The sequence below is a fragment of the Phoca vitulina genome, unplaced genomic scaffold, assembly GCF_004348235.1.
Source record: "Phoca vitulina isolate PV1807 unplaced genomic scaffold, GSC_HSeal_1.0 scaffold21, whole genome shotgun sequence".
Classification (NCBI taxonomy): domain Eukaryota; kingdom Metazoa; phylum Chordata; class Mammalia; order Carnivora; family Phocidae; genus Phoca; species Phoca vitulina.
The window spans coordinates 27868646-27894879 of record NW_022589724.1 but is presented as its reverse complement, the minus strand read 5'-3'; the positions used below and the strand labels follow the sequence as shown (position 1 = coordinate 27894879).

General features: G+C 56.8%; 1 protein-coding gene across 1 annotated transcript in view; it reads right to left on the bottom strand.

Annotated features, from left to right (window-relative positions):
- The window catches only part of HMCN2 (hemicentin 2), a 148486-nt gene that overhangs the window by 18153 nt on the left and 104099 nt on the right, over positions 1–26234 (bottom strand). The window contains exons 60-85 of the mRNA XM_032419010.1: positions 25522–25724; positions 24776–24857; positions 23361–23492; positions 20956–21099; positions 20705–20864; positions 20493–20617; positions 19876–20059; positions 17378–17475; positions 16606–16872; positions 15933–16114; positions 15412–15493; positions 15184–15320; positions 14438–14579; positions 14204–14348; positions 13314–13441; positions 12584–12740; positions 11721–11842; positions 10766–10930; positions 9541–9648; positions 9124–9258; positions 8606–8740; positions 7947–8137; positions 6844–7057; positions 5763–5897; positions 4365–4555; positions 2789–2870 (exon numbers count right to left, since the gene is read on the bottom strand). Coding sequence (XP_032274901.1) covers positions 2789–2870; positions 4365–4555; positions 5763–5897; positions 6844–7057; positions 7947–8137; positions 8606–8740; positions 9124–9258; positions 9541–9648; positions 10766–10930; positions 11721–11842; positions 12584–12740; positions 13314–13441; positions 14204–14348; positions 14438–14579; positions 15184–15320; positions 15412–15493; positions 15933–16114; positions 16606–16872; positions 17378–17475; positions 19876–20059; positions 20493–20617; positions 20705–20864; positions 20956–21099; positions 23361–23492; positions 24776–24857; positions 25522–25724 — 3846 coding nt within the window. The remainder of the gene's footprint in view (positions 1–2788; positions 2871–4364; positions 4556–5762; positions 5898–6843; positions 7058–7946; positions 8138–8605; positions 8741–9123; positions 9259–9540; positions 9649–10765; positions 10931–11720; positions 11843–12583; positions 12741–13313; positions 13442–14203; positions 14349–14437; positions 14580–15183; positions 15321–15411; positions 15494–15932; positions 16115–16605; positions 16873–17377; positions 17476–19875; positions 20060–20492; positions 20618–20704; positions 20865–20955; positions 21100–23360; positions 23493–24775; positions 24858–25521; positions 25725–26234) is intronic.

Genomic DNA, 26234 nt, shown 5'->3' with positions numbered 1-26234 from the left:
GTAACAAAAGAGGGATAAGACCTGTGAACTATTAAGACATCACTGAGGAAACTAAGATCTAAATAAATTGTACAGAGCAATTGGATATCCATATGCAAAAAAAAAAAAAGAGAAAGGAATTTAGAAAAAGGAACTTATTTCACACAAAAATTAACTCAAAGTGAAAGTGGATCATAGACTTCCATGTAAAAATGAAAACTGTCAACCTTATAGGAGAATGTGACCTTAGGCTAAACAAAGATTTTTTTAGCTATAATACCGAACACACAGTCTATAAAATACAAAATCGATAAATTTGGACTTCGTCAAATTTTAACGCTTTTGCTCTTCCAAAGCACTGATAGGAAAATGCAGAGACAAGCCACAGAATGGAGGGAAATATCTGTTTTTTTTTGTTTTTTAAAGATTTTATTTATTTGACAGAGAGAGACACAGCCAGAGAGGGAACACAAGCAGGGGGAGTGGGAGAGGGAGAAGCAGGCTTCCCGCGGAGCAGAGAGCCCGATGCGGGGCTCGATCCCAGGACCCTGGGATCATGACCTGAGCCGAAGGCAGACGCTTAACGACTGAGCCACCCAGGCGCCCCTGGAGGGAAATATCTGTAAATCACGTATCTGATAAAGGACTTGTATGCAGACGACATAAAGAACTCTCAGAACTCATTCATAAGACAAACAACCCAATTGTAAAATGAGCGAAACATCTGAAAAACACTTACCCAGAGAAGACACATGAACGAGCTGTACACACACACACACACACACACACACACACAAAGACGCTCAATATCATTAGTTATTAGAGGGATGCAAATGAAAACCGCGGTGAGATACTAGTTTGCACCCACGGGATGACTGAATAAAAAAGGCAGACAACAAAAAAGTTGGCAAGAATGTAGAATGTAGAAGCCTCATACACTGCTAGAAGAAGAGCAAAATAGTACAGCCAGTTTGGTGGTTTCCTGAAAAGTTAGCTTTATCAAGCAATGCACTCCTAGGAATCTACCCAGGACAAAAGAGGACACATATCCACACAAAGACTTGCATGCCGATGTTCACAGCAGCATTATTTGTAACAGCCCCAAATCAGAAACCAGCTAACTGTCTAGTAACTGATGAATGGATCTGTTCAGCAATAAAACGGGATGAAGCACCGATAGGTGCTATAATATGGATGAAGTGTGAACACATTGATGAGTGAAAGAACTCGGAACTGAAGAATACACAGGATTCCACTTAGATGAGGTTTCCAGAAAGGTGTGTCCACAGAGGCAGAAGGCAGATTGGCAGCTGCCTGGGGCTGGGGGCGGGAGCAGACGGGCAGAGGGAGCTTCCTGGAGTGATAAGAAATGTCCCAGAAACAGATCGTGGTGATGGATGGACAATGCTATGAGTTTACTAAGAATCGCTAACTGCAGGCTTAGAATGGGTGAATTTTTCATTTTTAAAAAGTGTGGTAGAAAACATATAACATGAAGTTTACCATCTTAACCATTTTGAAGTATAGTGTTGAGTAGTGGAGTGTGTTCACACTGTTGGGCAACCCTCACTGCCGTCCACCTCTAGGACCCTCTCATCTTGCAAAACCAAAACTCTAGATCCATTCACCCACTTCTCTCCATTGTCCCCCCCACCGTCAGCTTTCTGTTTCTATGACTCTGACAACTCTAGATACCTCATATAATTGGGAGTCATACAGTGTGTTCTGGTGACTGCCTTATTTCACTTGAGGCCCTCAAGTTTCGTTCATGTTGTAGCAGGTGTCAGATTTCCTTCTTTTTAAAGGGTGGATAATATTCCACTGTATGAATGGGTGAATTTTGTGGTATATATCTTAATGAAGCTGTTTTTTTCAAAGTAATCTCTATGCCCAACATGGGGCTCGAACTCACGACCCCAAGATCAAGAGCCCCATGCTCTACCGACTGAGCCAGCCAGGCACCCCAAGCTGATTTTTAAAGGTAAAACTCTGGACAGGGATCACCTGGGGGCAGGGGGCATTGACTGGAAAGGGGGTACGATATGATGGGAGTGGCTGGGGGCTGGTAGTGTTCCATTTTTCTATTTTTGCTCTGGGTGCAAGTTAACCTGGTGGGTTCATGTTATGCAGATTTGTCGAGGGGCGCCTGGCTGGCTCAGTCAGTCAAGCATCCGACTCTTGATTTCGGCTCAGGTCATGATCTCAGGGTCGTGAGATTGAGCCCTGTGTGGGGCTCTGCACTGGGCATGGAGCCTGCTTGAGATTCTCTCTCTCCCTCTCCCCCGCCCCTCCCTGCTTGCGCTCTCTTTTCTCTCTCTCTCTTTTTCTAAGTAAGTAAGTAAATAAATAAAAGATTAAAAAACAAAATTCACTGAGCTATACCCTTATAACATTGTATTCTCCCTATGTGTGTTTATCTTCAATAAAAAGTTTTACTCAAAATCCCTATTTAGACGATTTGGCAGGGTTACTCTGGGGCTCAGATGGTACTCTGTAAACTACCAGCTACTTGGCAAATCCAAGAGCTGTGACTGTGATCTTGTGGATGGTTGTGAGTTTGAATAAATGGGGCCCCCGCCCAGGCCTGGCTGTTGGGTCCCTGGATCTTCATGGGACCTCAACTGCGTGTTCTCGACAAATATTTGTCAGAGAATTCCCAGTCTGTGGCCCTCCCTCTCTGCCCTCCATTCTGATCAGACAGCCTGGGATGCACCACGCCAGCCTCAGCATGGCTGCCCGACCCCCTGAGCGCCCCCCGACACTGTCCCTACCCACCTAGGGCCCAAGCGAGGGGGAGGCCGAGACTCACTCTGCAGCACGAGGATCACTACTTTCTCCACCACGCCCACCTCATTCTCTGCGAGGCATTGGTACTGGCCAGCGTCGTCCATCTGCAGGGGGGCATGGGAGGGGGTGCGTGGTGTTCAGGAGAGCAGAATGAGGGGGCCATTTGGGGCATGGAAACAGGCGACTGGAGTAAGACCCATCTAACCAGAGGAGCTTAGAGGGTAAACCAGCCGGGGGCTCGTGGAGTTCATCAGAAGAGCCTCCACGGCCACTTGTCAACAGACATCCAAAGAGGATCTAGCCCCTTTCACACCTGGAACATGGGGGTCAGTGGTGACTGAGAGCATGGATTTGCTGCCCTCGGCGGAGCCACATGCTGCAAAAGCATGATTTAGATCCCCCTCTTCCAAACTGGGTACAATGAAGTATCATCACTCCATGGCACATTACTAGGGATTCCTTGAAAAAAGGGCTCCGTGGTGAAGTAAGTTCGGGAAACACTGAGTCAGACAACAACCCACTTCTGGCTGCGAGATTCCTTGGGGCTTTTACTGTGTGTGCCGCGAGCCTTCCAGAGGGGAGATGGTTTGCGGTGTTTTCCCAGCTTAGCGAGAGAGAAGCTTTTTCTACGGGATACCCACCACCACGGCCGGTGAGGAAGCCCGGGAAGAACACGGCTCAGATTCACTTCTGAGCGGCAGTGCCACCAGGAGTGGGAGCTGGGGGGCAGCCTGAGGCCACCGTCTACACCCAGAAGGTGATAGCCTGGAGGCCGCTCCCCAGGGACTGTGGGGGCAGCACAGCATGCAGGTGGGAGTGGAGATTTGGGGGTCAGATCAGGATGGGACTAAATCTGGCTCCACTGGGGACGGTCCTGGACTCGTTACAAATACACTGCCATGTCCCCATACGAGTACACGTCATCTCCCCATTGCTAAAATGGGGATCATGGCCGCTAAGATTGGACAGGAAATCATGCTCATCAGAGCAAAAGGATCTACCAGGGCCTAGCCCGTGGTAGAGACTCAGGTAAGGTGGGCGAAAGCAAGGGCCCCAAGGAAGAGCCTAACAGGACAGTATTATGGATGTCCACATGACCACTGGGAAGGTGAGGGGGGCTGCCCCAGGGCTCAAGACTTTGGAAACAGCATAGAGCAGGAGTCAGGGAAGCTGGGATGGGGTCCTGCCTTGGGCACTTACTGGTCATGGGCCTCTCTGAGCCTCAGTGTCTTCATCTGTAAAATGGGGCACTCTTACTTGTCTACTTTGCGCTATGGGGTTGTTAATAATCACATTTATTGGTATTACCCAGGGGCCGGTCACTCTTAAATTCCTGGCATGGGTCATCTCACTGATTTCTTACGATAAACCTATGAGGTAGAAACAACTATTAGCCCCACTGAACGGCTAGGGTGACTGAGGCACAGAGAAAAGTCACAGGCTGGAGGTTACTTGAGTTAGTGGCGGGGAGAATCTGGGTCATGGGTGGGAAAGTGCTTTGTAGACTGTAGGGGACTGTGGCAAGCTAAAGAACTCTCCTAAGCCATCAGGAAAGGCTGTGGGTCGTCCCCACCCCAAGGCACAGGGTCCCGCCTTGCCTCCGTCCTGCGGATGGTCAGCGAGCCATTCTGTAGCCGATACCGGAGCTGGCTGCCCCGGAGCGGGAGGCCATCTTTGATCCAGTGGATGTCAGGTGCCGGGGCGCCACGGACCACACAGTCCAGCTGGATGCTGCTCCCCACAGGCTCCACCAGGTAGGAGAAGGCCTCCCCTTGCAACACAGGGGCTTCTGCAAGATAACATCAGACAAAATGTCAGAAAGGAGGTTCCCTCAGCCTCTCCCATAAACCCATCCCCAGAGGCTCCTGCTGGCCCAGCATGACTGTGAATAGTCAACGCATCAGGGATGGCACACAACTTCCATGTCATGGGTCAAGCGAAATAGACTGCTGGGAACACCGATTTGAAACAGAGTGGGAATAGTGCTGTGATTGATTAGTGATGCCTGAGGCAGGTACAGGACAGAAGGTAGTGTTATGAGTGTCATATACTTGCTCGAATGGATGGATTGTCCCAGCTGCAGAGTACCTGCCGGGGACTTTGGGAAATAAAGACTACATAACCATTAGGACACCTTGGTTGGACACAGCAACACTAAGACATCCCTGATCCTTGCTTCATGCAAATTGTTTTTTTTAAGATTTTATTATTTATTTATTTATTTATTTATTTATTTATTGTGCACGAATGGGGGAGGGGCAGAGGGAGAGGGAGAGAGAGAGCATCTCAAGCAGACTCTGTGCTGAGCATGGAGCCCAATGCAGGGCTCGATCCCACAACCCATGAGATCATGACCTGAGCCAAAATCAAGAGTGGGATGCTTAAGGGACTGAGCCATGCAAGCGCCCCCATGCAAATCTTAAACCACTCTTGGCTGCCCTGTGTCAGTTTCCAGGCTTGCTGGTTTCCTGAGGCTGAACCCAGCTGCACCTGCGTCCTGGTGCCTTGGGCTGCTCATTCCCCTCTATGAAGCTCCACCCTACCCATCCTGAAAGGAAGCAAACTAAGTCATGGCATCATGGAGGGTTACCATGCTGCCCTTGACCGAGCAGGGCCGTGGGGGACAACTGGTAGGCTGGCAAACTTCAGGCATTTTCCTGCCGGGGTACCTTGGCCCCCGTGCCCTCCTTCTACACGGGCCCCATGCCGCTGAGGGTGGTGCTGCCCGCCAATTGGTCAGATCTCATTCTACCTGCAGCCAACTCATCTGGGGAACATAAGAAATCCTGATGCTGGGGCTTCACCCCAGAGAGGCTGGTTTTTGGAGTCAGAGGGGGAACCTGGCCTCAGTATTTTCTAAAGTCCCCCAGGAGATCCTAAGGCACAGTCAGGGTGGAGGGTTACCAGTTCAGAGGTCAGGAGGTCTATTTCTTAGAAAAACCAACACATCGGGTTCATCGGGGGTCTCAGGAAAGGCCACAAGGCTCATGCCCTACCCTTCACATGGACGAAGCTGACAGCCTGCACGCGGCCCACTCTGTTCTCGGCCCAGCAGACGTAGGTCCCGCTGTCCTCTCTGGTGACGGCCACCCGCTGCAGTGTGCTGCCCCCATCCTGCTCAGACACCCCCTCTGGTAGAAAAGAGATGCCCCGCAGGGTTTTGAGTCCAGGGTGCTAGGGACCCCTCCTGCCCTGAATACTTCACTCAGGCCGGGGTACCCAGCAGGTGTTTAGCAAAGACATGAAAACAGGTGTCTCTTCCCGAGGTGGGAGCTTGACCATGTCAGACCCATTCACGGCAGGCAAGAGGCCACGGTAGGGGATGTGCTGGAAGAACCAGACTTCTATCATTTTCAAGTCTGCACCGTGAGCTGGCTGCGCGGGCGAGGGTAGGTCTTTGGGGGCCTATTAACATGCACTTCCCGCATTAAACCAGTTCACCCTCAGCACCCCTGTTATCTCCATCTTGAGATGAAGAAGCTGGGCTCAGAGAGGCTGAATCACTCCCCCAAACTCCCTCCCTGGGAGGTGGCGGGGTCCGGGCAAAGTAGTCCTCGCAGGTGCACAAAGGTGAGCTGCTGAGCCCATTTCATAGCTCCTGGACTCCGGTTTAGGAGCGTCTGAAAATATCACTTTGCGGTGGAGGGGACTCAGCAATTCATCAATTCAGCAGACATTTATTGAGCACCTACTATATACCCTGTGTCCTGTGCAGGCCCTGCGCCTCTCTCACCATCACCTGGGGACCAGATGGGAGAACAGAGCCCCGCCCCCAAGGAAAGGAGTTTTCCCAGGGGCCCACAGTGGGAGCAGCAGTGCTGGGTTGGAACTCAAGCCCCCTCCCGGCCCTGAGGTCTCGGGGTTGAGTCTTTTTCGCAGGTGGCTTCTTGTCAGGTCTGACATGTGACCCGTCACATACGGCCACACGTGGGTCTGCTCTGCTCCCCCCGCACAGGGCCAAGTCTGGAGACCCAGAACCTGACACCGTCTTCCTCTCCACGAGGTTGGGTCTCCCCACCAGTCTGCCCTCCTCCCACGTCCTGGGTCCCCATCCACCCGCTCCCAGGAGGCCCAGACCCGTGACTGGCCGGTCGTTGATGGTCCAGCCAATGCGGGGGGTAGGGCTGCCCCGGGCCGCACAGCGAAGCCACAGCCTGTCCCCGAGGTGCAGGCTTCGGTCCCCAGGCAGGGTGGTGAAGACGGGCAGTGCCAGGATGCTGAGGTGCACGCGGCGGCGGGCGCGGCCCACGGCGTTCTCGGCCACGCAGGTGTAGGTCCCAGCGTCCTGGCTCTGTCGGCAGAGGAGGGGTCAGCCTGAGCACTGCCCCCACCCGCAGCTCCTAGGGACCCCTTCTCCCGCAGGTTCCCTGGGAGCATGCAGCCCAGAGAGGTGAAGGGGCTTACTCAAGGTCACACAGCCAGTAAATGGCTCTGCTTCACCCACTGCACCCCCCTGCAGCCTTCCTAACCATCCAAGCCCTGACTGCACGATGGTAACAACACCCACGATGTGCCGGACGCCTTGTCCGGGACTTCACCTGCACCAGCTCATCCATGCTCCCATCATCCCTGAGACAGGCCCCGTGTTGGGTGCCTTTTATAGAGAGCGCTCAGCCAAGCTCTGAGACGTCCCGTGGGGCATTGCAGCAAGGCTGGTGCACTCACCATGCTATCTGGCTCTCCGTGCGGCAAGGTCAGAGGACGCTGTGCCTGCCCCCCCCCACAGCAGGTGCACCCACCGAGCCACCACCCATCCATCCAGAGAGAGGCCCGTTTGTAATTATAGAATCTAAGTGCTGTTGGGGAGGGGGGTGGGGATCACACCCACGCCCTGGGCTCAGGTCAGCAACAAAGCAGGGTGGACAACAAACAGGCACAGTGTGGACACAGAGTCATCTCTGTGCCCCGCCCCCCACCCCGTCCAGGGCTCCTTCTGTCCCTCAGGAATTAGCTACGGGGGTCCAGGTTCAAATCTTGGTTCTGCCTCTTGGCAAAAACTGGATACACTCTGAGCCTCACTCAGTTTCTTCATCTGTACTTGGGGATTATAATACCCCTGGGATTAAAAGCTGCACAGCGCTCAGCACAGACCATGACAAACGGGGGGCTGCTCAGCAGAGGTTTTCTGCTCCCGTTGTCATTATTACTCCCCTTCGCGCCGCACAGGGTGGGAGGCTCACCTCCAGGTTCTTCACCAGCAGCTCCCCTGAAGGCTGGATGGTGAACTTCCCCTCGGCTCCGGACACGGGCTGGCCATCTTTTTCCCAGGTGATGCTGGGCTCAGGACTGCCGCTGGGCGAGCAGGGCAAGAGGGCGTGGGAGCCTTCGGTAATGGACAGGTCAGGGAGGCCAGTCTCGATCACGGGCGGGACTGTGGGGAGAGGGAGGGCCACGTGGGGACGGGGGCTGGGCTGGGGTGGGCTGCCCCTCTCCAGCGCCCTAGGCAGTCGGCATCCCCCTCGCCCCTTCCTCCACCCCCATCTGCTGCCTCCACCACCTCTGTCATAGGCCACTGCCCGTGCTCTGGACAATCTGGGGACTGTTGAGTTTGGTGAAGCTGTGACAGGGTGATGCCAATGTACACACAATGGCTAAGGGGACAGAAATGGCTTTTGTTACTGGAAAGCCACAAATGAATGAGGGATGATTCATGAAAGGTCAGAGGACGCAGAGGGACCCGAGTTACGGTCAAAAGGCAGACCTTGAGCACAAAATGGGAGAAGATGCTTTTCCCTCAGTTCTGTCTGGAATACAAGCCACGCTGGGATAGGGAAGGATGCAGGGATGCCAAAGGCCCTAGCCCGCTGGGGTCCGCCTCAGCCCCCTTCCCTGGGCCCACCTTGCACCACCAGCCGTGTTTTCCCCACGGCGCTGCCCGCGCTGTTCTGGGCAAGGCAAAAATAATTCCCGGCATCCCCTGGGCTGGCGTGGATAATCCGAAGCTGTCCGGTGGGTAGGACCTGGGTACTTGCTCCTGGATTAGCGGGGAGGAAATCAGGGGCTGGTGGTGGGGGCAGCAGGACCACCGAGGAGGGCAGGAGGGCCACTTGGCCATTCTGTTTGACCAGGCAGCAAGTGCCTCATTGTGATCACAGGGTTCAGGGGGACAGAGCCCCAGAGCCCAGCCAGGCTGCCCCCGCCACCCCCATCCTGCCAACTCTGCCACTGAGTGCTCAGACTATCAAGCTCTGGCTGGTGAACAGAGACAGGTGGGCAGGAGGTGAAGCGGACGCATGGACTTTCTGGGACCTCCCAGCAGGTCTGCAGAGCCCCCCCCAGTACCCCCCCTCCCTCCCTGGGGCACGCGGGAGGATCCCAGGCCCATACAGTTCTTCCCTTGCTGGTGCTGAGACTCACCTGCAAGGATGCTGAGCCCCTCCTTCTGCCAGGTGATGCTTGGCCGGGGGATGCCCGAAGCCTCACAAGGCAGCAGCACCTCCTCTGCTGCCAGAGCCCGGACCACGCTGGGCAGAGGCTTCACCATGGGGGAGGCTGCAAGGGGACAGGGCTGCAGAGGTCCCTGGGGACACCTTTAACGCCCAGGCCCCTCCCACCAGGGGTCCCTGAGCACCAGAGAGAGGAGCCTCTACAAGGAACAGGGGATTCCTGAAATCGCAGCACGGAGGACTCCGGGGGGCCAGTTCTTCCCTCCCAAGGAATCCCATCGGGGAGTCAGATCAGAGGCAGGTCTGGGCATCTGAAACCTGGGGTCCTCACCTCCCTACCCAGCCCTACCTGTCTCTAGCTCTCCTCCACCTGCCAGGAGACGCTTACCCTGCACAGTAAGGACCACGTGCTTGTGGGCCACGCCGGCAGAGTTGCGGGCCGTGCAAGTGTAGCGGCCGGTGTGGATGGGGAGGGCCTGCCCGATCTCCAGGGCACCTGCGGGTGGCAGCGGGGCATGGAGAGGGCTGAGGGGACCCAGGACAGACGTCCCTTACCCACCCCCACCCTGGTGTCTCTCTTGCAGGCCACTCCACCTGCCTCCCTGCCCATTTGTAAGCAGCAAGGGAAAACCTGGGTTCGAGGCCTGTCTGTGTTCCCTGTCTGGAGCATAACTGTGGGCAAGTCCCTTCCACTCTTGGGGCCTCAGTTTCCCCATGTGTACAACGAGGAATCAGACAGGGTGGTCTCTAGAAACTTCTGGCTGTGATGTTCCAGGACCTGCCACCACCCTGCCTAGAATCCCTGGCCCGCCCATAGTTCCACAGGCCCTCACCCTGCTACCTTTGCCGTGATTTGCTCAAAACTTGCCTCCTCCAGGAAGCCTTCCCAGATTACTGCTTCATCTGTCCTCCCTTTGCCCTGTCTTCCTTAGTCTTGGGTGCTCGGTGAACACCATTTTAACCTTCCTGGACCACCCCAGCCCCAGATGGAACCAGAATGTCAACTTCCTTTACGTGATGGGCTTCCCTATAACCGATTGTCAGAAGAAAGGGTTCTACTGCTTTGGAAGAGTTTGAAAACCGCAGATCTGGCCAGTGGTGCTCAGGCTTTAGGATTTCACCAGCTCACCAACTAACAAATAAATGTAATTTGGATAATCCCCATAAAGTTGCCAACTTTTAATTTTGACAGGCAAAGACATTTCAAAAGCACCCATCTACTATCACCTTGATTTCATGAAAGAGAGGAACTTCTAACACTAAAATATTAAGAAAAGTATAATTTCAGAGTAATGGAAAATCCTTCGGATGAAATCAAACTAGCTTTATGAAAACTCTCACGTAGATATTATTTTCCTCACGTTGCCATGAGGAGCGGCACCGATCTGTCAACTAACATCAGGGGACCACTGATGAACATCAACACGCTAGTGCGTAAGTGGGGATACTAAGGCCCAGAGAGGGTGAGGGGTCCCCCTAGGTCACACAGCAGGGAACAGCAGAGCCAGGCCGGGGCGCTCCATCTTGTTCTCCCACCTGGCTCCAATGGTCTGCTTTCATACCCTGCGCCCGATCCCCCCAGTCTCCATTCTCTGTGGCTCACCCTTACTTACCCGAAGGCAAGACACGATAGCCGTTCCCCCGCCTCCCCAGCTGGGTGCCTGCCTTGCTCCAGGACACGACCGGGGCCGGGACACCCGTGCTGTGACATGTGAGGACCACGGGCGCCATCTTGGTCACGGTGAAGTCTGTCTGGTCGTCGGCAATGGTGGGAGGTACTATAATGCAATACAAGGCTTGAGGCCCTGCTGAGGTCCACGGGGGACCACGCAGCCATTGGGCCAGGTGAATGAGAGCTATCAACAGAAGACTAAGACACAGGTGACATTAGTGACGAAGGACCAGGGAGGGAGGGGCAACAGAGAGAGGTCACAACACTCACTCGGGAAGTATTTTTTGCTGGGCTTTGGGGTATAGTTAAGAACTGCTTTCTGTAGAGATACCAGCTAGGTGTCTCTGGAGTGTTTCACAAGACAGCCTTCACAAGAGTGGGAGCTCAGAGCTGGGGAGGCCAGAGAAGGTCTCCAGGGAAAGTGCCATTTAACCTGAGATCTGAAGGAAGAGCAAGCGTCCGCTGGGTGAAGCGTGAAGTGTTCAGAGCAGAGGGAATGGCATGTGCAGAGGGAAACAGAATATGCAAAGGCCCTGAGGTGAGGAACTAAAAGCTAAGCAGCATGACTGGATCCCAGAGTGAGGTAGGCCTTGGGGTGAGCTGAACCTGGGGGTGGGGGGGCGGTTGGCTGGGCCAGCATGCACAGGACCCTGCGGACCCAGGTGACACCTTTGCATTCTATCCTGAGTGCAGTGGGTAGCCGTGAAGGGAGGAATTTTCACCAGGGTGATGACAAAGTCAGATTGGGGTTTAGAATAATCTGGACTGGGGAGAGGACTCTCCTGAGAGATCCTACGTGACAGGAACAGTGCTGGAGTCAGGGCTGCGTCAGGTGGGACCAAGAGATGCAGGTGACACCCCCATCCTATCTTCTCACTCCTCCTGTTCCAACTCACCGTGGATGGTCACCTGGTAGAGCCTGCGGGCCTCGCCCACCTCATTGCTCACCACGCACTCAAAGTGGGCTGAGTCCTGGGGGCCGGGAGCTGCCAGGAGCAGGGCGTTGGAGGGCAGGAGCCTGGGACAGACAGTTGGCTGCTAAGCGGCGGGCCTGGCTGACCCAAGCCCAGCCAGCTATGACCTGCCTGCCCAGCAATCTGGATGCAGGGGACTGGGTATCTCATGACTAATGTCTCCTCTGGTATCTGCTCCCCAGCCCTGAATCTAGAAATTTCTTCTAGAAGTTTCTATTCTTAAAGATGTGGCTGTTGAGCTTGTGGGCAAATTTAATTTTCATCCCTGTGTTTCTCTGTTACCCTGTATGTTTTCTGCAATCACCAGCTCTGACAACTTCTATAATAGCGACCAGATCCAAGTCCCTTATCAGAACAGCTTATGTTGGTTGAACACCTGCTTTAGACAAAAGCTCCGTGATGGTCCGGCACCTGACACAGCAAATATCTGGCGAATTAATTGGTGAATTGACTCCTTTAATGTGCCCAGGGGTCATTTCATGATCAGCTACCTTTGAGAAACACGGGCCTCCAGGTATCGACATTGTTAGGCCCCAGCACCGAACTCAGGCCTCCAGGTATCGACATTGTTAGGCCCCAGCAACTATAATGGTGTTAAACCCCCTGTTGGGCATCTCGGTGAAGATCCTTCTAGACCCCCGAGGTTGAGACACAGATCCTGGTGCTTTGTTGAGGACCAGAGTGCCTCCCTGCCTTGTTTCTGACCGGGCTCCCCACCATGAAACGGGCACCCCCTTCCCCACCCTGAGCACCTCATGGTGCCACCCCGAGAGCCAGCTCCGTACCGGTAAGCATCCTGCTGCAGATGGAAATCCAACTTCTGTCTATCCTTCCACCAGACCACCCGGGGCTTGGGGGAGCCGCTGGCCTCACAGGGCAGTGAGGCAGGGGTGTGGGCAGTCAGGGTGAGGCTGGAGGGGCCAGGGGTGATGGCTGGAGGCTCTGGGGAGACAGCAGACAAGGGTGCAGGATGGAGGCAGGGGCAGGGGCTTTTTCCACCACCATCTACCCATCCTCACGGGGAGAACAGGAGACACTCTGCAGGAATCTTCCAACAGGCTCCCAAATCTGGGGTGATAGGACCTTTGCTTGCCCCCCAGGTTGGCGGCCCCCTAACCACTTCTCCCTGAATGTAGCCCTCAGCGTCCCACTCCTCATCAGCCCTGCTCAAGGCCAGGGCCCAGCAGAGTGGCCTCCACCGAGAGGATCCACTGGAATGAGAACAGCAGATTAGAGCGTCTGGTAGTGATTCTGAATCTTATCTTTTCAAATGTTTTCTATCTGTGCACATTCAATACAATAGTATAGTATTAAGTGTATGTGCTATATGCATAAAATAAGTATGTACCTTTTGAGTATGTGTGGTCGCAAGTTTTATTCATAGGCTTCATAGTCAAGAACACTGAGAAGCCATTGCTCCTGACAGCAAGGATGAACCCAAAAACCAAGCTGGACCCAGCCCAGACAGGGGATGGATGCTGAAGGCAAGGAACATGCTTTCCCTCGTCTACCTACCAAAGACCTGGAGATGGCGGCCTTGCCGATCAGAGCCTGCAGAGTTGGATGCAAGACAGAGGTAGTGGCCGGCGTCCTGGGCAAGGACGGGCTGGATCCTCAGGGAACCCTCGGGCAGGACCTGCAGCCTGGAATGGAGGGAGGGGGTTGCCACGAAGACCAGCAGCCTAGTGAGGCCCTTGGAGGAGCTGGACCCTGGTGGTGTCTCCTCTGCCCCTGGCTTTCCTGGTAGGAAAGTGCTAACTCTGGAGTCCTGCATCCATGAGGCCAAGGTCAGAGGAGGTCACAGCCATGGGCAGCTGTGGGGGCCTCCCGTGTTCCCACCTGGGCCCAGCTTCTCCCTAAGAGTCAGCAGGCGGCAGCATCCAGAAAGCACCCTTTCTGAGCATGTCCCCCAGATCTGAGGACTGTCCTTTCCTGGGGCCACGTCTGGACTGCACCCCAGCCAGCAGGACTGGGGATGAGCTGGACCAGCTAGACTCAGGCTGGACCAGTGGAATGCTCCACCCTCAGAACTGGGATCGTCAGGCAGTTCTCTAGACTCTGCAGGTTGCATGAACTCAGAAGCTATAACCTGGGAGCAGAGGGGACCAGGGGGCTGTCTCTGCCATGTTCATAGTGGGGAAGGTGTAGAAAATGGGCCTGAGAGAAAGACACAAAGAGAGAAGCATGAAGCCCCCTCCCACAGAAACAGAGATGAGCAACCAAGAGTCAAAACCAGACAGACAGACAGACAGACAGCCACCCGAGTTTCCTGACATCCCCAAGCCTGTTTCTTGGGTTCTGAGAAGCCCCCACGTGCTGGCCACACAGCCACCTTCCTGCTCCAACTGCGCAGGCGGGTTTCTGCTTAGAACCCGCCCCCGAGACCCTCCCGGCCCAGCTCTCACCTGGGGCCGTCAGGATCCAGGGGGGCTCCGCCCTTCCGCCAGCTCACGAGGGGAGGGGGGGTGCCGTCCACCCGGCAGGGCAGCAGGGCCGTCTGGTTCACAGAGGCGGTCACTGTGGCGGGTCCTGGCTGGATGGTGGGCACCGCTGGGGGAGAGCCACAGAGGGAGTGGGTGCTGGGGGCTGCAGCCGGAAGGAGGGCCAGCGTGGGGGGGCGGCAGGGTGAGGCCACTCACCGTGGATCTCCACACGGAAGGCCACGCTGGTGCTGCCCGCGGCATTGTGGGCCGTGCAGCTGTAGTCGCCCCCGTCGGCCGTGCTCAGGGCCTGCAGCTGGAGGAACCTGCCCTGCTCTGGGAACTGGGTGTGGGCATCCGCCTATAGGGTCCCCAGGGTGGAGAGACCCTCGTTAGTGCTGGGCCAGGGTAGGCCAGCCCCAGGCACCAGGCAAGGAGGACCAAGGAACCGGTGGGGCGGGACAGTGGTCTCTGCCCCGTTCTGGGCTGGCCTATAGATGCCCACCTGACGCCCCTCTGGGGGAAATAGGCTCCTGTGGGAGGGAATGAGCCTCCTCCCCCTGGGATCTGCCTGTTGGGGATGTTGCAGAGGGGGCTGATGCTTGGATCACAAGCTGGAGCTTCCAGAAGACCTACAATTCTTGGTCCCCACTTCGGGGGAGGGGTAAGCACAGAGAACCTCAGTAACTAGCCCTGGGTCACCCAGCCACTACGTGTAGCTCGAAGGTATAATGGGAAGAACATAGATATGCATTAGAAGCCAGGATGTAAATCCTAGCCTTGCCTCAGTGTCCCCATCCATAAAATGGGGATGACAATAATAACAGGAGTGCAGGACACCAGGAAAGCAGGGACGCGAAGTGCTGGCATGAGGTTGTCCCTCAGCACCGAGGATCTAGTCTGCAGGGTCTGGGGCTTGAGCGGCACAGAACGTGGCGCCCCCGGGTCCCCAGCCTAGCACCCACCTGCAGCAGGATGCCATCCCGGTGCCATTCAATCTCAGGTGCCGGCTCGGCCTCCACCGAACACTCCAGAATGAGCTGCCCTGGAGCCAGGCCGACCACGGGGCGGGGGCCTCGGGGCCCAATAACATGTGGGGGGCCTAGGTGGGCAGCAGAGAGGGCGTGAGAGACGGACCCGCTCTGGTAGGCCCCATCCTGCCTCCCTCTCCTGCCTTCCCCGGCACCCCCTACCTTGAACCCTGACCCGGAAGCTCTTCTCGACTTCGCCAGCAGGGCTCTGGGCCAGGCAAGTGTACAGCCCAGCATCGCCCACCTGGGGACGGAGCAGGGTGAGCAACTGCCTCTGGCCCCAGCCTGCCCACCACCCGATCTGGTTTGCTTCCTCCACAACTAAGGACTGAGGATGCAGTCTCAGGCCGGCTGAGTCTGCCACCCTGCCTTTCCAATCATTCCCCTCTCTGGGATGCTTCTTCTCTAGCTCCACCTCACCCTCGCTTTCTGGCTAGGGCAAAGCCTGCCTCTTCCAGGAAGTGCCCCTTGATTGCACCAGCCCTCCTCTGGTTTCTGCATCAGCCTTGGCTCTGACTTGGCTGGGAGCCCTGGAGGGCATGGCCCAGGTGGGTGGTCTCCACATGCTCACCCCGCACAAAGGAGGAGCTCGGCCTAACTGCCAAGTGCTGCCGGGTCCTTCTCCCCCCCCCACTCGCCACCCCTTCCCCCAGCCTCATCCCACGGCAGTGGGCCAGCAGCACCTGCACGCCCTCCATCTGGAGTGCCCTGCTGCTGTCCTCAGGCCTGCTCAGGGCCTGTCCATCCTTATGCCAGGTGATGTTGGGCGGGGGGGTGCCCCGGGCATCACAGTGGAGCTCCAAGGGGGAGCCGGGGGTCAGCAACAGCTCTGCAGGCTGGCCTGAGTCCTCGATGTGGGGGGGATCTGCAAGACACCCGCCCGGGGTCAGCCATGGCGGCCGCACCCAAAGTGCTGGGAGCTGGGGTCCATCTCCCACACCCCACCATCCCGAGGCTGACCACCGATGGGGCCCAGAACACCAGAAACCAGGGGCCCTTTTGCCTGGGCCAATTATTTGTGCTTTAAAACCAGCAAGCACACGGTGTGGAGGGGAAGATACAGCGGACTCAGAGCTTTCCAAGGTTTCAGCGGCTCTTTGTCCCTGCTTTACAAGGTTTGGGGGCCAAAGCTGAAGAGCGCAGCCCCAGGAGAACGAAGGGCCATGCAGCCCTTCTATGCAGCAGCAAGGTCAGCATCCCGTATGAGCCTGCCTTTCCCCCAAAGCCTGCACCCGGGCGGCAGCCCGTGGGGAGATCCACCAGGGGACTCACCTCCTCACCACCTTCTCCATCGCCCCCGGAGGCCCACCCTGCACCCAGGCCCAGAGAAGCTGGTGCTGGGGGCAGGTGACTCACCCATCACTGTCAGTTGGAAATGCCTCCTGGCTTCCCCTGCCTCGCTCACGGCCACGCAGGAGTAGGTCCCTGAGTCACCAGCTCCTGCTGTCTCCAGCTGCAGGCTGGGCCCCTGCTCCAGGCTCTGGGGCAACAAGGGCTCCCCATCCTTCATCCACGACACTAGGGGCAGGGGGCTTCCCCGGGCTTCACAGGGGAGGACCACTGAGGAGCCGCGGACCACCGCCACGTCATTCTGGAACTCCACGGGCTCCAGGATAGGGGGTACTGTGCAGGGCAGAAGAGTGAGCAGGAGTCCTTTCATTCCGCGTCAGGGGGCCCTCACGCTTGGACCTTCGCACAGGCTGTTCCCACATTGGTCAGAACGCCCTTCTCCTGGACAATTTCTTCTCATCTCCAGTCTTCAGCTTAGACCTCACCTCCTCCAGGAAGCCTTCCCTGAACTCCCCAGGCCAGTTGAAGAGCCCTCCTCTGTGCTCCCACAGCTCCCTGTCCTTCCCCTGGTGTCACTAGTTGCCTGGGATTGTGGTTGCCTCTTCACAGAGCTGTTTCCTGCACTGACCTCCTGGGGGCAGGGGTCACCTCTGCTCCCTGCTGCATCCGGGGCCTGGGAAGGCCCTGGCCCAGCACAGCGTCTAACGGCTGCTTGCGAGATGAATGAATGAGCAGCCAAATGAATCAAAGACCGAGTCTCTGTGTTTGCGCCCTAAGGCCAAATGATGCACTTTTTCTCCAACAACCCCCTCCCTGCCCGCCGCGCCCCGGTCCGTACCGTGCACCTGCAAGGTGAAGTTCCTGTCGGTCACGCCAGCTGGGCTTGCAGCCACGCAGGTGTAGACGCCAGAATCTGCCAACTGCACCTGGGAAATCCTGAACCCCCCCGGGGAAGGGTGGAGGGGAAAAGGGGGAGGGGAGGGTGGCTCCATGGAAACGGTCCCTCTCTTATGCTGTCCCCCAGTGGCTTACCTGCCAGAGAGGCAGCTGGGAAACTCCCACCTGAACAGGCCCGGCCTCTGCCTAACCCCCTTTCCTGGCTCCCTGGGGCCCCCAGAGTAAAGCCCCAGACTCCCTGGCCCCTGCTGCCTTCTCTGACCCCCCTCCCTCTGAGGCCAGACTCCCTGCTTTCCCAATTCCGCGGGCCGTGCTGTCCCATCCAAGGAGTGGGACGCCTGCCTGCCCTTACCCCTCTTCTAGACCATTCCTTTTCACCTTTAAGACTCACCTGAGTCACCTAACCTGTCTGTGCCCCCCACCTCCTCTCGAAGTCCCTCTGGCCCCAACCATTCCTCCTGAGCTGATCTTGTCAATGTCCCCTGTGACCCTGAAACATGTCTCTGCTTGGCTCCCGGGACAGCACGCTTTCCTGGAGTGCCTCCTCCACCCTCCCCATCCTCCTGCCTGCTTCTCCTTCCTGGGACCTTAGACCCATCTTAATACCAGCCGCCGGGGGTACAGTCCACACTCACACTTGGGGGGGGGGCGCCTGCAGCCCATCCTGGCTTCCACCACCACCTGTTTGCCCACAATCCCCAAACGTCTATATCCCTAAACTCCTGAGTGGAGTAGCAAACACCTGGCTCACATCCTCCCTGGATGTCTAAGAACCTCTCAAACCAACATATTCAAACAGAACTCGGGTCTCCCCTTCAACCTGCCCACCCCCACTATGGTCCGATCTCAGGAAACACCTTCCGTGGACCTCAGCCTTCCAGGTTCCCGGATGCAGGCCACAGAGCCTTGCTCCACTCCTCCTGCTTCCCACCTCTGACCACCTCCACCACCACGGCTGTGACCCAGGCCGCACGGCATCTCCCCCTCATCCCCCTCCTGCTCTGCCCTTGGCCCCATGGTCTCTTGTCTACCCAGCAGCCACAAGGATCCTCTAAAAACCTAAGTCACAACCCAAAAGAATTGAGAGACTTGAACAGATATTTGCACACCCATGTTTATAATAGCATTACGCACAGTAGCCAAAAAGTGGGAGCAATCCACATGTCTGCTGACAGATGAATGGCTGAACAAGGTGTGGTCTGTCCGTATTGTGGAATATTACTCAGCCTTAAAAAGCCAGGGAATTCCGACACCTGCTACAATGTGGAGGAGACTTGAGGGCATGATGCCGAGTGGGATAAGACCAGTCACAAAAAGAAAAATACTGTATGAGTCCACTGATACCGATGTCCTTAGAGCTGTCAAGTTCATAGAGATAGGAGGTAGAATGGGGGTTGCCAAGAATGGGGGCAGTGCGGGGGGAAATGGGGACACAGTTTCAGTTTGGGAAGATGAGAAAGTTCTGGAGATGGATGGGGGTGATGGTCGGATCATTGTGTGAACGTACTTAATGCCCCTGAACTGTACACTTAAAAATGGTTAAAATGATAAATTTTATGTGTATTTTACCATAATAAAAAAATGTAAGTCATATCATGAGGCTTCTCTACTGAACACCGCCTCCCCACCCCCCCACCAGCTCTTCATCTGTCCTTAGGAAAACCTAGGTCTTTTGAAGGACTTACAAGTCCTATGTCACCTGGTCTCCCCTCAATCCCGCCCACCCTATTCCTTGAACACACAGGCACATGCCCACCTCAGGGCCTTTGAACTTGCTATTCCAACACTCTGCCCGGAAACTCTTCCCCACAGAATCCACCCAGCTCCCTCTCCTGACTCCTTCCACCTCTGTGCACATTTCAGCTTCTCTGATAGTGCCTATCACTGACCACCCGAAAATACCAGCCTCCCCTGCCACCTCCCATTTATTCTTCACCCTACTTTGTTCTTCAGAGCACATATCCCTAGTGACATTCCTCTGTTATAGCTGTTTAATTTCCATTCTCCTCCCCTGATCAAGCAGCAGTAGGTCAGGGGCTTTATTTTGCTCACTGCTCTATCCCAGTGCCTGGAACTGCACCTGCGACAGCCAGCACTCCAAAAGATTGAAGAATGTGTGAAGACATTGCTCAGAAACCTTCTTCCAGGAAGGCTTCCCTGATTTCCTCCACCCCAAGGCAGGCTGAGTTGGATACAACCAGATGTCATCACCTGGATCTGTGCCTCCCTCCCTGGGCTGTAAGAGCCTGAGGGCAGAGGCCCCCTTTATCTCTGGAGTTCCATTTGGGGGGTGGGGGACCCTCACTCTCCCCATCATAAACCTCTGTATGTTTATATTATTTTTATTTGAAAACCATTCAGAGGTGTCCTGAAACCCAAGCTGCCTGAAGAGTGGGTCTGGGACCAGGTGGCCCAGGGGCTGAGGAGCCTCTTCCCTACCTGAGGGTGCGGCCAGAGCTGTGAAGGCGAGTGCGCTGGGAAAGCGGGAGGGGCAGGCCGTCCTTGAGCCAGCTCACACGGATGGGCGCAGAGCCCCGGACGGGGCAGGCCATGGTCACCAGCTCCCCAGGCCTGCTCACCAGGGTCCCCGAGCTCTCTGCCCACTGCTCGATGGTGGGAGGGACTGGGGGTGGGTAGAGGGAAAAAGGGGGTGGTAAGGGGGTTTAGGGAGAGGGTCTGGGTGGGGGAGATGGGCTCCTCTCAGGCAAATTCCAGGAAGAAGCAACCATCTTGTATGGGGTTCTCAGAGCCACATCCTTGCCAGGTGAGGCTGAAGCCCACCACATGGGGGCACAGGTTCACCCCATGGCTCTATTTGCATCTCCCCTATTCCCCGACTCTCCTATCGCACCCCGGAGCTGGAGTGCTTGGGTCTCTGGCTAAGAACAGGATGCAGAGGCCCAGAGAGGTCAGAGGATGGCCCGGCTGGGGCTTGAAGCCGGGCTCCTGCATCCTGGCCCTGGCATCCCCGTGCAGATGCCCTGGTGGAGGCCCCACCGTGGCCGGGCTGCCGCAGATGGCGGACCCCCACCTCTCCTCACCCCTCAGCTGCTCACCCAGCACGCTCACTGTGTGCAGTCTGGCGTCCTCCCCTGCCGTGTTGTGAGCCACGCAGGTGTAGGCGCCCGAGTCCTCGGCCTTCAGGCCCTTCAGCACCAGGGCGCTGCTGTCCAGGTAGAACCTGCCCGGGGGCGGAGAGCCGAGAGCCGGCACGTAAGGTTCTGTGGGTGATGCCTGGGGACCCGGGAGGGCACAGGCCAAGCCTTACCGGAGGTGGGGGCCCACGCCCTGGTCCAGCGGGCCACCGTCCTTCAGCCAGGTCACGTCGGGCGGTGGCTGCCCATCCGCCTCACAGTCCAGCCGCACCTCCTGTCCCTCCAGGACACTGTGCTCCTGGGTGACGCCCGAGCTCCGGATCTGGGGGGCCACTGTGGCAGGTGCTGTGGTGAGGCCCGGGGACGTGGCAGGGGCTGGCGAGGGGGTGGGCCATGGTCGGGGGAGTGTAGGGGGCAGACGTACCCAGCACGGCCACTACGAAGTCCTTGCGGGCCTCGGCCTGGGTGTTCTCGGCCACGCAAGTGTAGGTGCCAGCCTGGGAGGGCTGCAAGCGACTCAGCTGGAGGCGGCCCCCACGGGAGACCACACCATGCGCCACACTGCTCTCTGTGGGGTGGAGAGACGTGCCAGGCCCCCACCTGCCCAGACCCGCCATCCCAGGTGCTGCCATTGGGCCCGGACACAAAAGTCATGTGACTCCTCTGAGCGGGTGTCCATCTCCCACACTCGCAAGACCCCTGGAACCTTTGCATCACCCACCGGCCTCTTGTACTCACAGGGAAACTGAGGCCCAGCCAGGGGCAGGGTCTCGTGCCAGCTACATCATGACCTCCCTCGGCTGGGTCTCTCATTGCTCTGTGCGTTACAGCCCTTACCTATTTCCTTCCACTGGGGACATTCCTTGCCAAGATACCCCACTCCCCTTTAGTGTCCAGGACTTGCTCCTCTTCCTGTGGGCCCAAGGACCCTCGGGCCCACCTCACCCCCACCCTCGCTCCAGCTTCACCCTGCCCACCCCCACCCCCCAAGGCTGCCAATCAAGGTGAACCAGCCACCCCCTGAGCACTTCCTGGTCCCCATGTGGGTCCCGTTAGGGGCACCCCAGGGCCTCTGCTCAGGCTGCACGCCCACCCCAGCCTGGAATGGCCCCCATTCTCGGCAGCTGCTCTTCTGCCTGAGCCCAGGTTGGGCCACCCTCCCCCGGGCCCTCACTGGTACAGCCAGTCTCTCAAGACGAGATCTACTGAGCTGCTACCACGTGTCCAGCTGTGAGCTTGGGGTTCAAAGCCGAGTAAAGCACAGCCCCTGGCCTCAAGGGGCTCCACGTGCATCAGAGACAGTGAGACACACGTGATCCTGCGTGACCAGCCCCGTGAAGCCCCTTATGGAGCCGGGAGGGGTCAGGCACGTCTTCGGAGGAGGCAGGTCTCAGCTGGACCAAGTGGGTGTGAACCAGCCAGTAGAGGTGTTCAGGGGGGTCGGGGTGGGTATTTCGGGGAGGAAAGAGCATGTGCCAAGAAAGGAGGTGGAGAACGGGGCCCGGAGCGGCTCCACAGCAGGTGTAATCGGAAGAGAAAGGAGAGCATACGCCCCACAAACACTCGTCCCCGAACCTTCACGGCACACTATTCACCACAGCCCCAGGGTGGAAACAACCTGAATGTCCACCAACTGATGAAAGGATAAACCAAATAGGGTAGAGCCATGCAGTGGAATAGTCAGCCATAAAAAAGAGTGAAAAAATTTTAATTTAACTTAAAAGAAGGAATGCAGAATGGACACACGCTACAACAGAGGTGGACCTTGGAAACAGGATGCTAAGTGGAAAAGCCCGTGAGAAAAGGTCACATATCGTATGATTCCACTGATAGGAAATGTCCAGAACTGGCAAATCAGTGTCAGTGGCTGCCTGGTTCTGGGGTTGGCAGCAAGTATGGGGGGAAACGAGGGGTGTAAGGTAATGCGTGAGGGGTTGCCTTTTGGGTGATAAAAATGTTCTAAAATTGATTGTGGGGATGGTCTGCGAATATAGTCAAAATAATGGAATTATAAGCTTTAAATGGGTAAATCGTATAGTATATAAATCTTGATAAAGCTGTTTTTGAGAGAGGGAGAGGGGGTGGGGGAGGGAGAGAGAGACAGAGACAGAGAGAGAGACAGAGAGACGGAGACAGAAGGGTTTGTGGGAGAAGCCGAGAGCAGCTGGGTGTGTGGGGCCCGGTGTGGGGCACGGGGAGGTGGGCTGGCTGAGCCCCGCAGGGCCTCCTGGGCTGTGTTTCTGAGGACTATGGCCAAAGGATTTCAGCAGACAAGTGACCGCCTCCGAGCTGCACTTTGAGATCCCTTCGTCCCTGTGTGGAGACGGCACTGGAGGCTTGGAGTGGGCCCAGGACTGGCGTGGGGGCAGCTGGAATGGGCAAGGCTAGGGGCAGAGAGCTGGCTGTTTCCCACCTGACAAGAGGAAGGTTCTGCTGGGACCCCGGGGTGGGAGGAGAAGAGAGCTAGACAGGGACGAAGGCCTAGACAGGAAGGTGACCAGCAGCCAGGCTGGACGGAGCTGAATTCCAGGAGGAGGAGCTTTGGAGGCCAACGTCAAGGCCGGGGTCAGGCCGGCTGGGCCCTCAGCACCCACCCTGCATCCACCCATCTCGTGGGAGCCAACTGTGGCCACAAACACAGGGAGCCTTCGAGCCCCCATGGAACAGTTCTCAGCATTGGGATTTCAAGGGCCAGCAGGTGGTGGGACAGACAGGACGCTGCCGCCTTCGATTTTGCCGAGAACAGCGACAACCAACAACTCTTCCCTCTTCGTGGTCATGGCAGCACAGAAAGGAGTATTCGGCACTGAAAGGATGCGATGCACTCACCAACAGGCATTCTGTCCTTCAGCCAGGTCACAGCAGGTGCCGGGACCCCGGTCACGTCACAGCTCAGGACCAGGGGGCTCCCAGCCACCTGGCTCACTTTCTCTGTCTTGGGGTTCTCAAACGTTGGGGGCACTGTGGGAGAGATGCCAGATTGCCACAGTCCTAAGACCCTGTGGCCCCCTTCCTTCCATGGGGGCTAGTTAGGGATACCCCAACAGCTCTTCGTTCTGGTTAGTAGTTGACATTTTATGCTTTGCCATGGGTAGAGATACAGATTGTTTTAGTCACAGGTGCAAATAGAACCTGCATCGGTCTGTTTCAAAACATTTACAAAGCAGAGTCCAGAGGGGTCCACTCAGCCCAAGGATGGTGAGTGCATGGCTACTGCGCCAGGAGTTCTTAGCCTATGCCAGGGCAGACATCACTAATCGATCCCGACACCCTCTCCTGCTTGGCCAGGAAGAGGTCACGCATCCCGGGCAACCACTACCAGTGGAACAAAAATGGCTGTGCTCAGGGTGAATCCTCTTTGTCCTCAGGGACCAGACCTTCCCCCTTCCCACCACTCATCAACGTAGCCATCAGGAGAAGGCTTTAAACAGCACACCCGGTGTCAGTAATTCCCAACAATGGTATTCAATATGGCTCCCGGTTGGATCCATCCACTGCTCACCTGGTGGGGAGGTCACTGGCTTTGCCTTCTGGGGACAATTTACTTCCAGGGCAATTACAGTACTTTACTTACCACTTGGTAGGCCCTGAGCTATCCACCAGCCTAGACGCTCACTCCTGGGCTTTTGTAGGAGAGCGGTAACATTCTTTCTCATTTAATCCACTGTGTTTTGGGATCTCTTTTTTACACAGCAGAGTCTATACTCTAACCGACATAACATCTGACCCCAAGCAAATCTGGCTGAGTCTTCATCCCTTGCTTCCCTAGCTGAGCTTCCCCACACGCCCACCTTGAGTCACATCCAGTCAAATGCCATCTGTGCTCCATTCTTGGGCTGATGGAGCGGGCCCCCCAGGTGACGTGGCCCCAGGACTCCAACCATCTGATCTCTGAGGGCTCCCCTCCCAGGGCTTGCATGCCAGGCTCGTGCCCAGAACTTTATAGATATATTCATGGCAGCCCATCAACTGAATGCTTCCCATACATCTAGGGAGGCAGGTACTGCCTTTGCTCCTTTGACCGAAGACAAACCCGAGGCTCAGAGGAACCAAGGTGTTCTGCTGCTCCCCAAGAGCAAGTCATCGGCAGTGCTGTTCCGATCCTGGTCTTTTCAATGCCAGATCCTGTGCCCTACACACTCAGGGCCACTGCCTCTTTCTAGCGACTGCCCTTCCCACCCTGGGCAGCCCTGTGTGCTGCTAGGGGTCCCACGGCAATGCCCTCAGGCTGGTCCCCAGCTTACCCTGGACAGTGAGGACAAATGTCCGCATGGCTTCCCCGGCTGTATTACTGACTTTACAGCTATATAAACCTTTATCCAATACCTAGGACAAAGAGAGCACATGGTGATGGTATACCTGGTGCTGGGAAAACACCCAGGCCACAGAACCTTCTGGAGAAGGGACTCCCCAGATATGCTGGTCGTGCCTGGGAAGCCAGAGGAGATAGGACCCCCTGGCCTTCCCCCAAGAACTTCAAGAAGCAGGAGGGTGGTTAGGAGGTGAGTGCGCAGGTTCCAGACCCCCACCCTTCCCCTGGGCCTGCACGCCAGCCAAGCCTGGAGGGAAAAGTCCCTCACTGTGGGGACGGCGCTGGGCCAGGAGAGAGGAGCCCAGCACCATTTCCCAGAAGGGCAGCCAATATGCATCCAGCAAACACTTGTGAGTGTCTAATCCACACCAGGGAGGGTGGGCAGAGCAAACTCCCAGACAGTCATAGTCAGAGGGGCCTGGAACAGGCTTCTGGATCCCAGGAAAGCGGAAGCAGGTGATTGGGAATGGACTTGCTCAAGGTCAGGACCAGATTGGAGCCCTGCGCTCTTCTCATGCCTCCCACCCCGGGGGCTGCTCATCATTGCTGTGAGGTCCTGTGGGCTGAGGAGGTGGCAGTCCCCATGCCCTGCCACACAGCTGCCCAGCCCCACCTCCCAGGCTCACCAGGACCGGCACCCACAGCCACCCACGGCTGCCCATGCCACGGGCTGCTCACCTGGGTGTCCCGGATCTCCAGCCTCTGCCCCCCCAGCAGAGCCTGGGTGCGCTGTGCCAGGACCAGGGGCTGCCCGTCCTTGTGCCAGCTCACGGTGGGCTCAGGGAGTGAGTCGGTCTCACAGCTCAGGACTGCTTTGTCCCCGGCCCGGACCACGATGGCATCCTGGGGGCCTCTGGGAGGCTGCCTGAAGGTGGGGGGAACTGGGGCAGCAGGTGAGCAGCGTGAGGCACGCCAGCGTCCCCGGCGTCCTCCCCGGCTCCAGCCGTGGGTAACGGCCGATGGAGGCCCACAGCGTCACATGGAGGAGCCCGCCCCAGGGATGGCACAGACCCAGGGAGTTGGAGGGAAGAGAGTCCAGGTCAGCGTGCCAAGGACCTGCTGGGTGACCTGGGCACAGCCTCCTGCCTTCTCTGGGCCTCAGCCTCCTAGATGGGGAGATGCTCCAATGGCCCTCCTGGGCTCTTTCCGACACAAGGCAGGCCCCGGCTGGGTTAGAGCCCTCCCTAGGTGTCCCCACAGCCCATGTCCTTCCAGTAGACCAATGTAGAAGCCCCCCAACCCTGGGCTGTGAGCCCACAGGGCCTGGCATAGTGTCTGACACGCACACAGTAGCTGAACACACACAAATAAATCAACTAGACCCAGGGCTAAAAGGAAACTTCCAGTGAGTGCTGGGCATGACAACTTGGGCCAGCTTTTCCCCAAGAGGA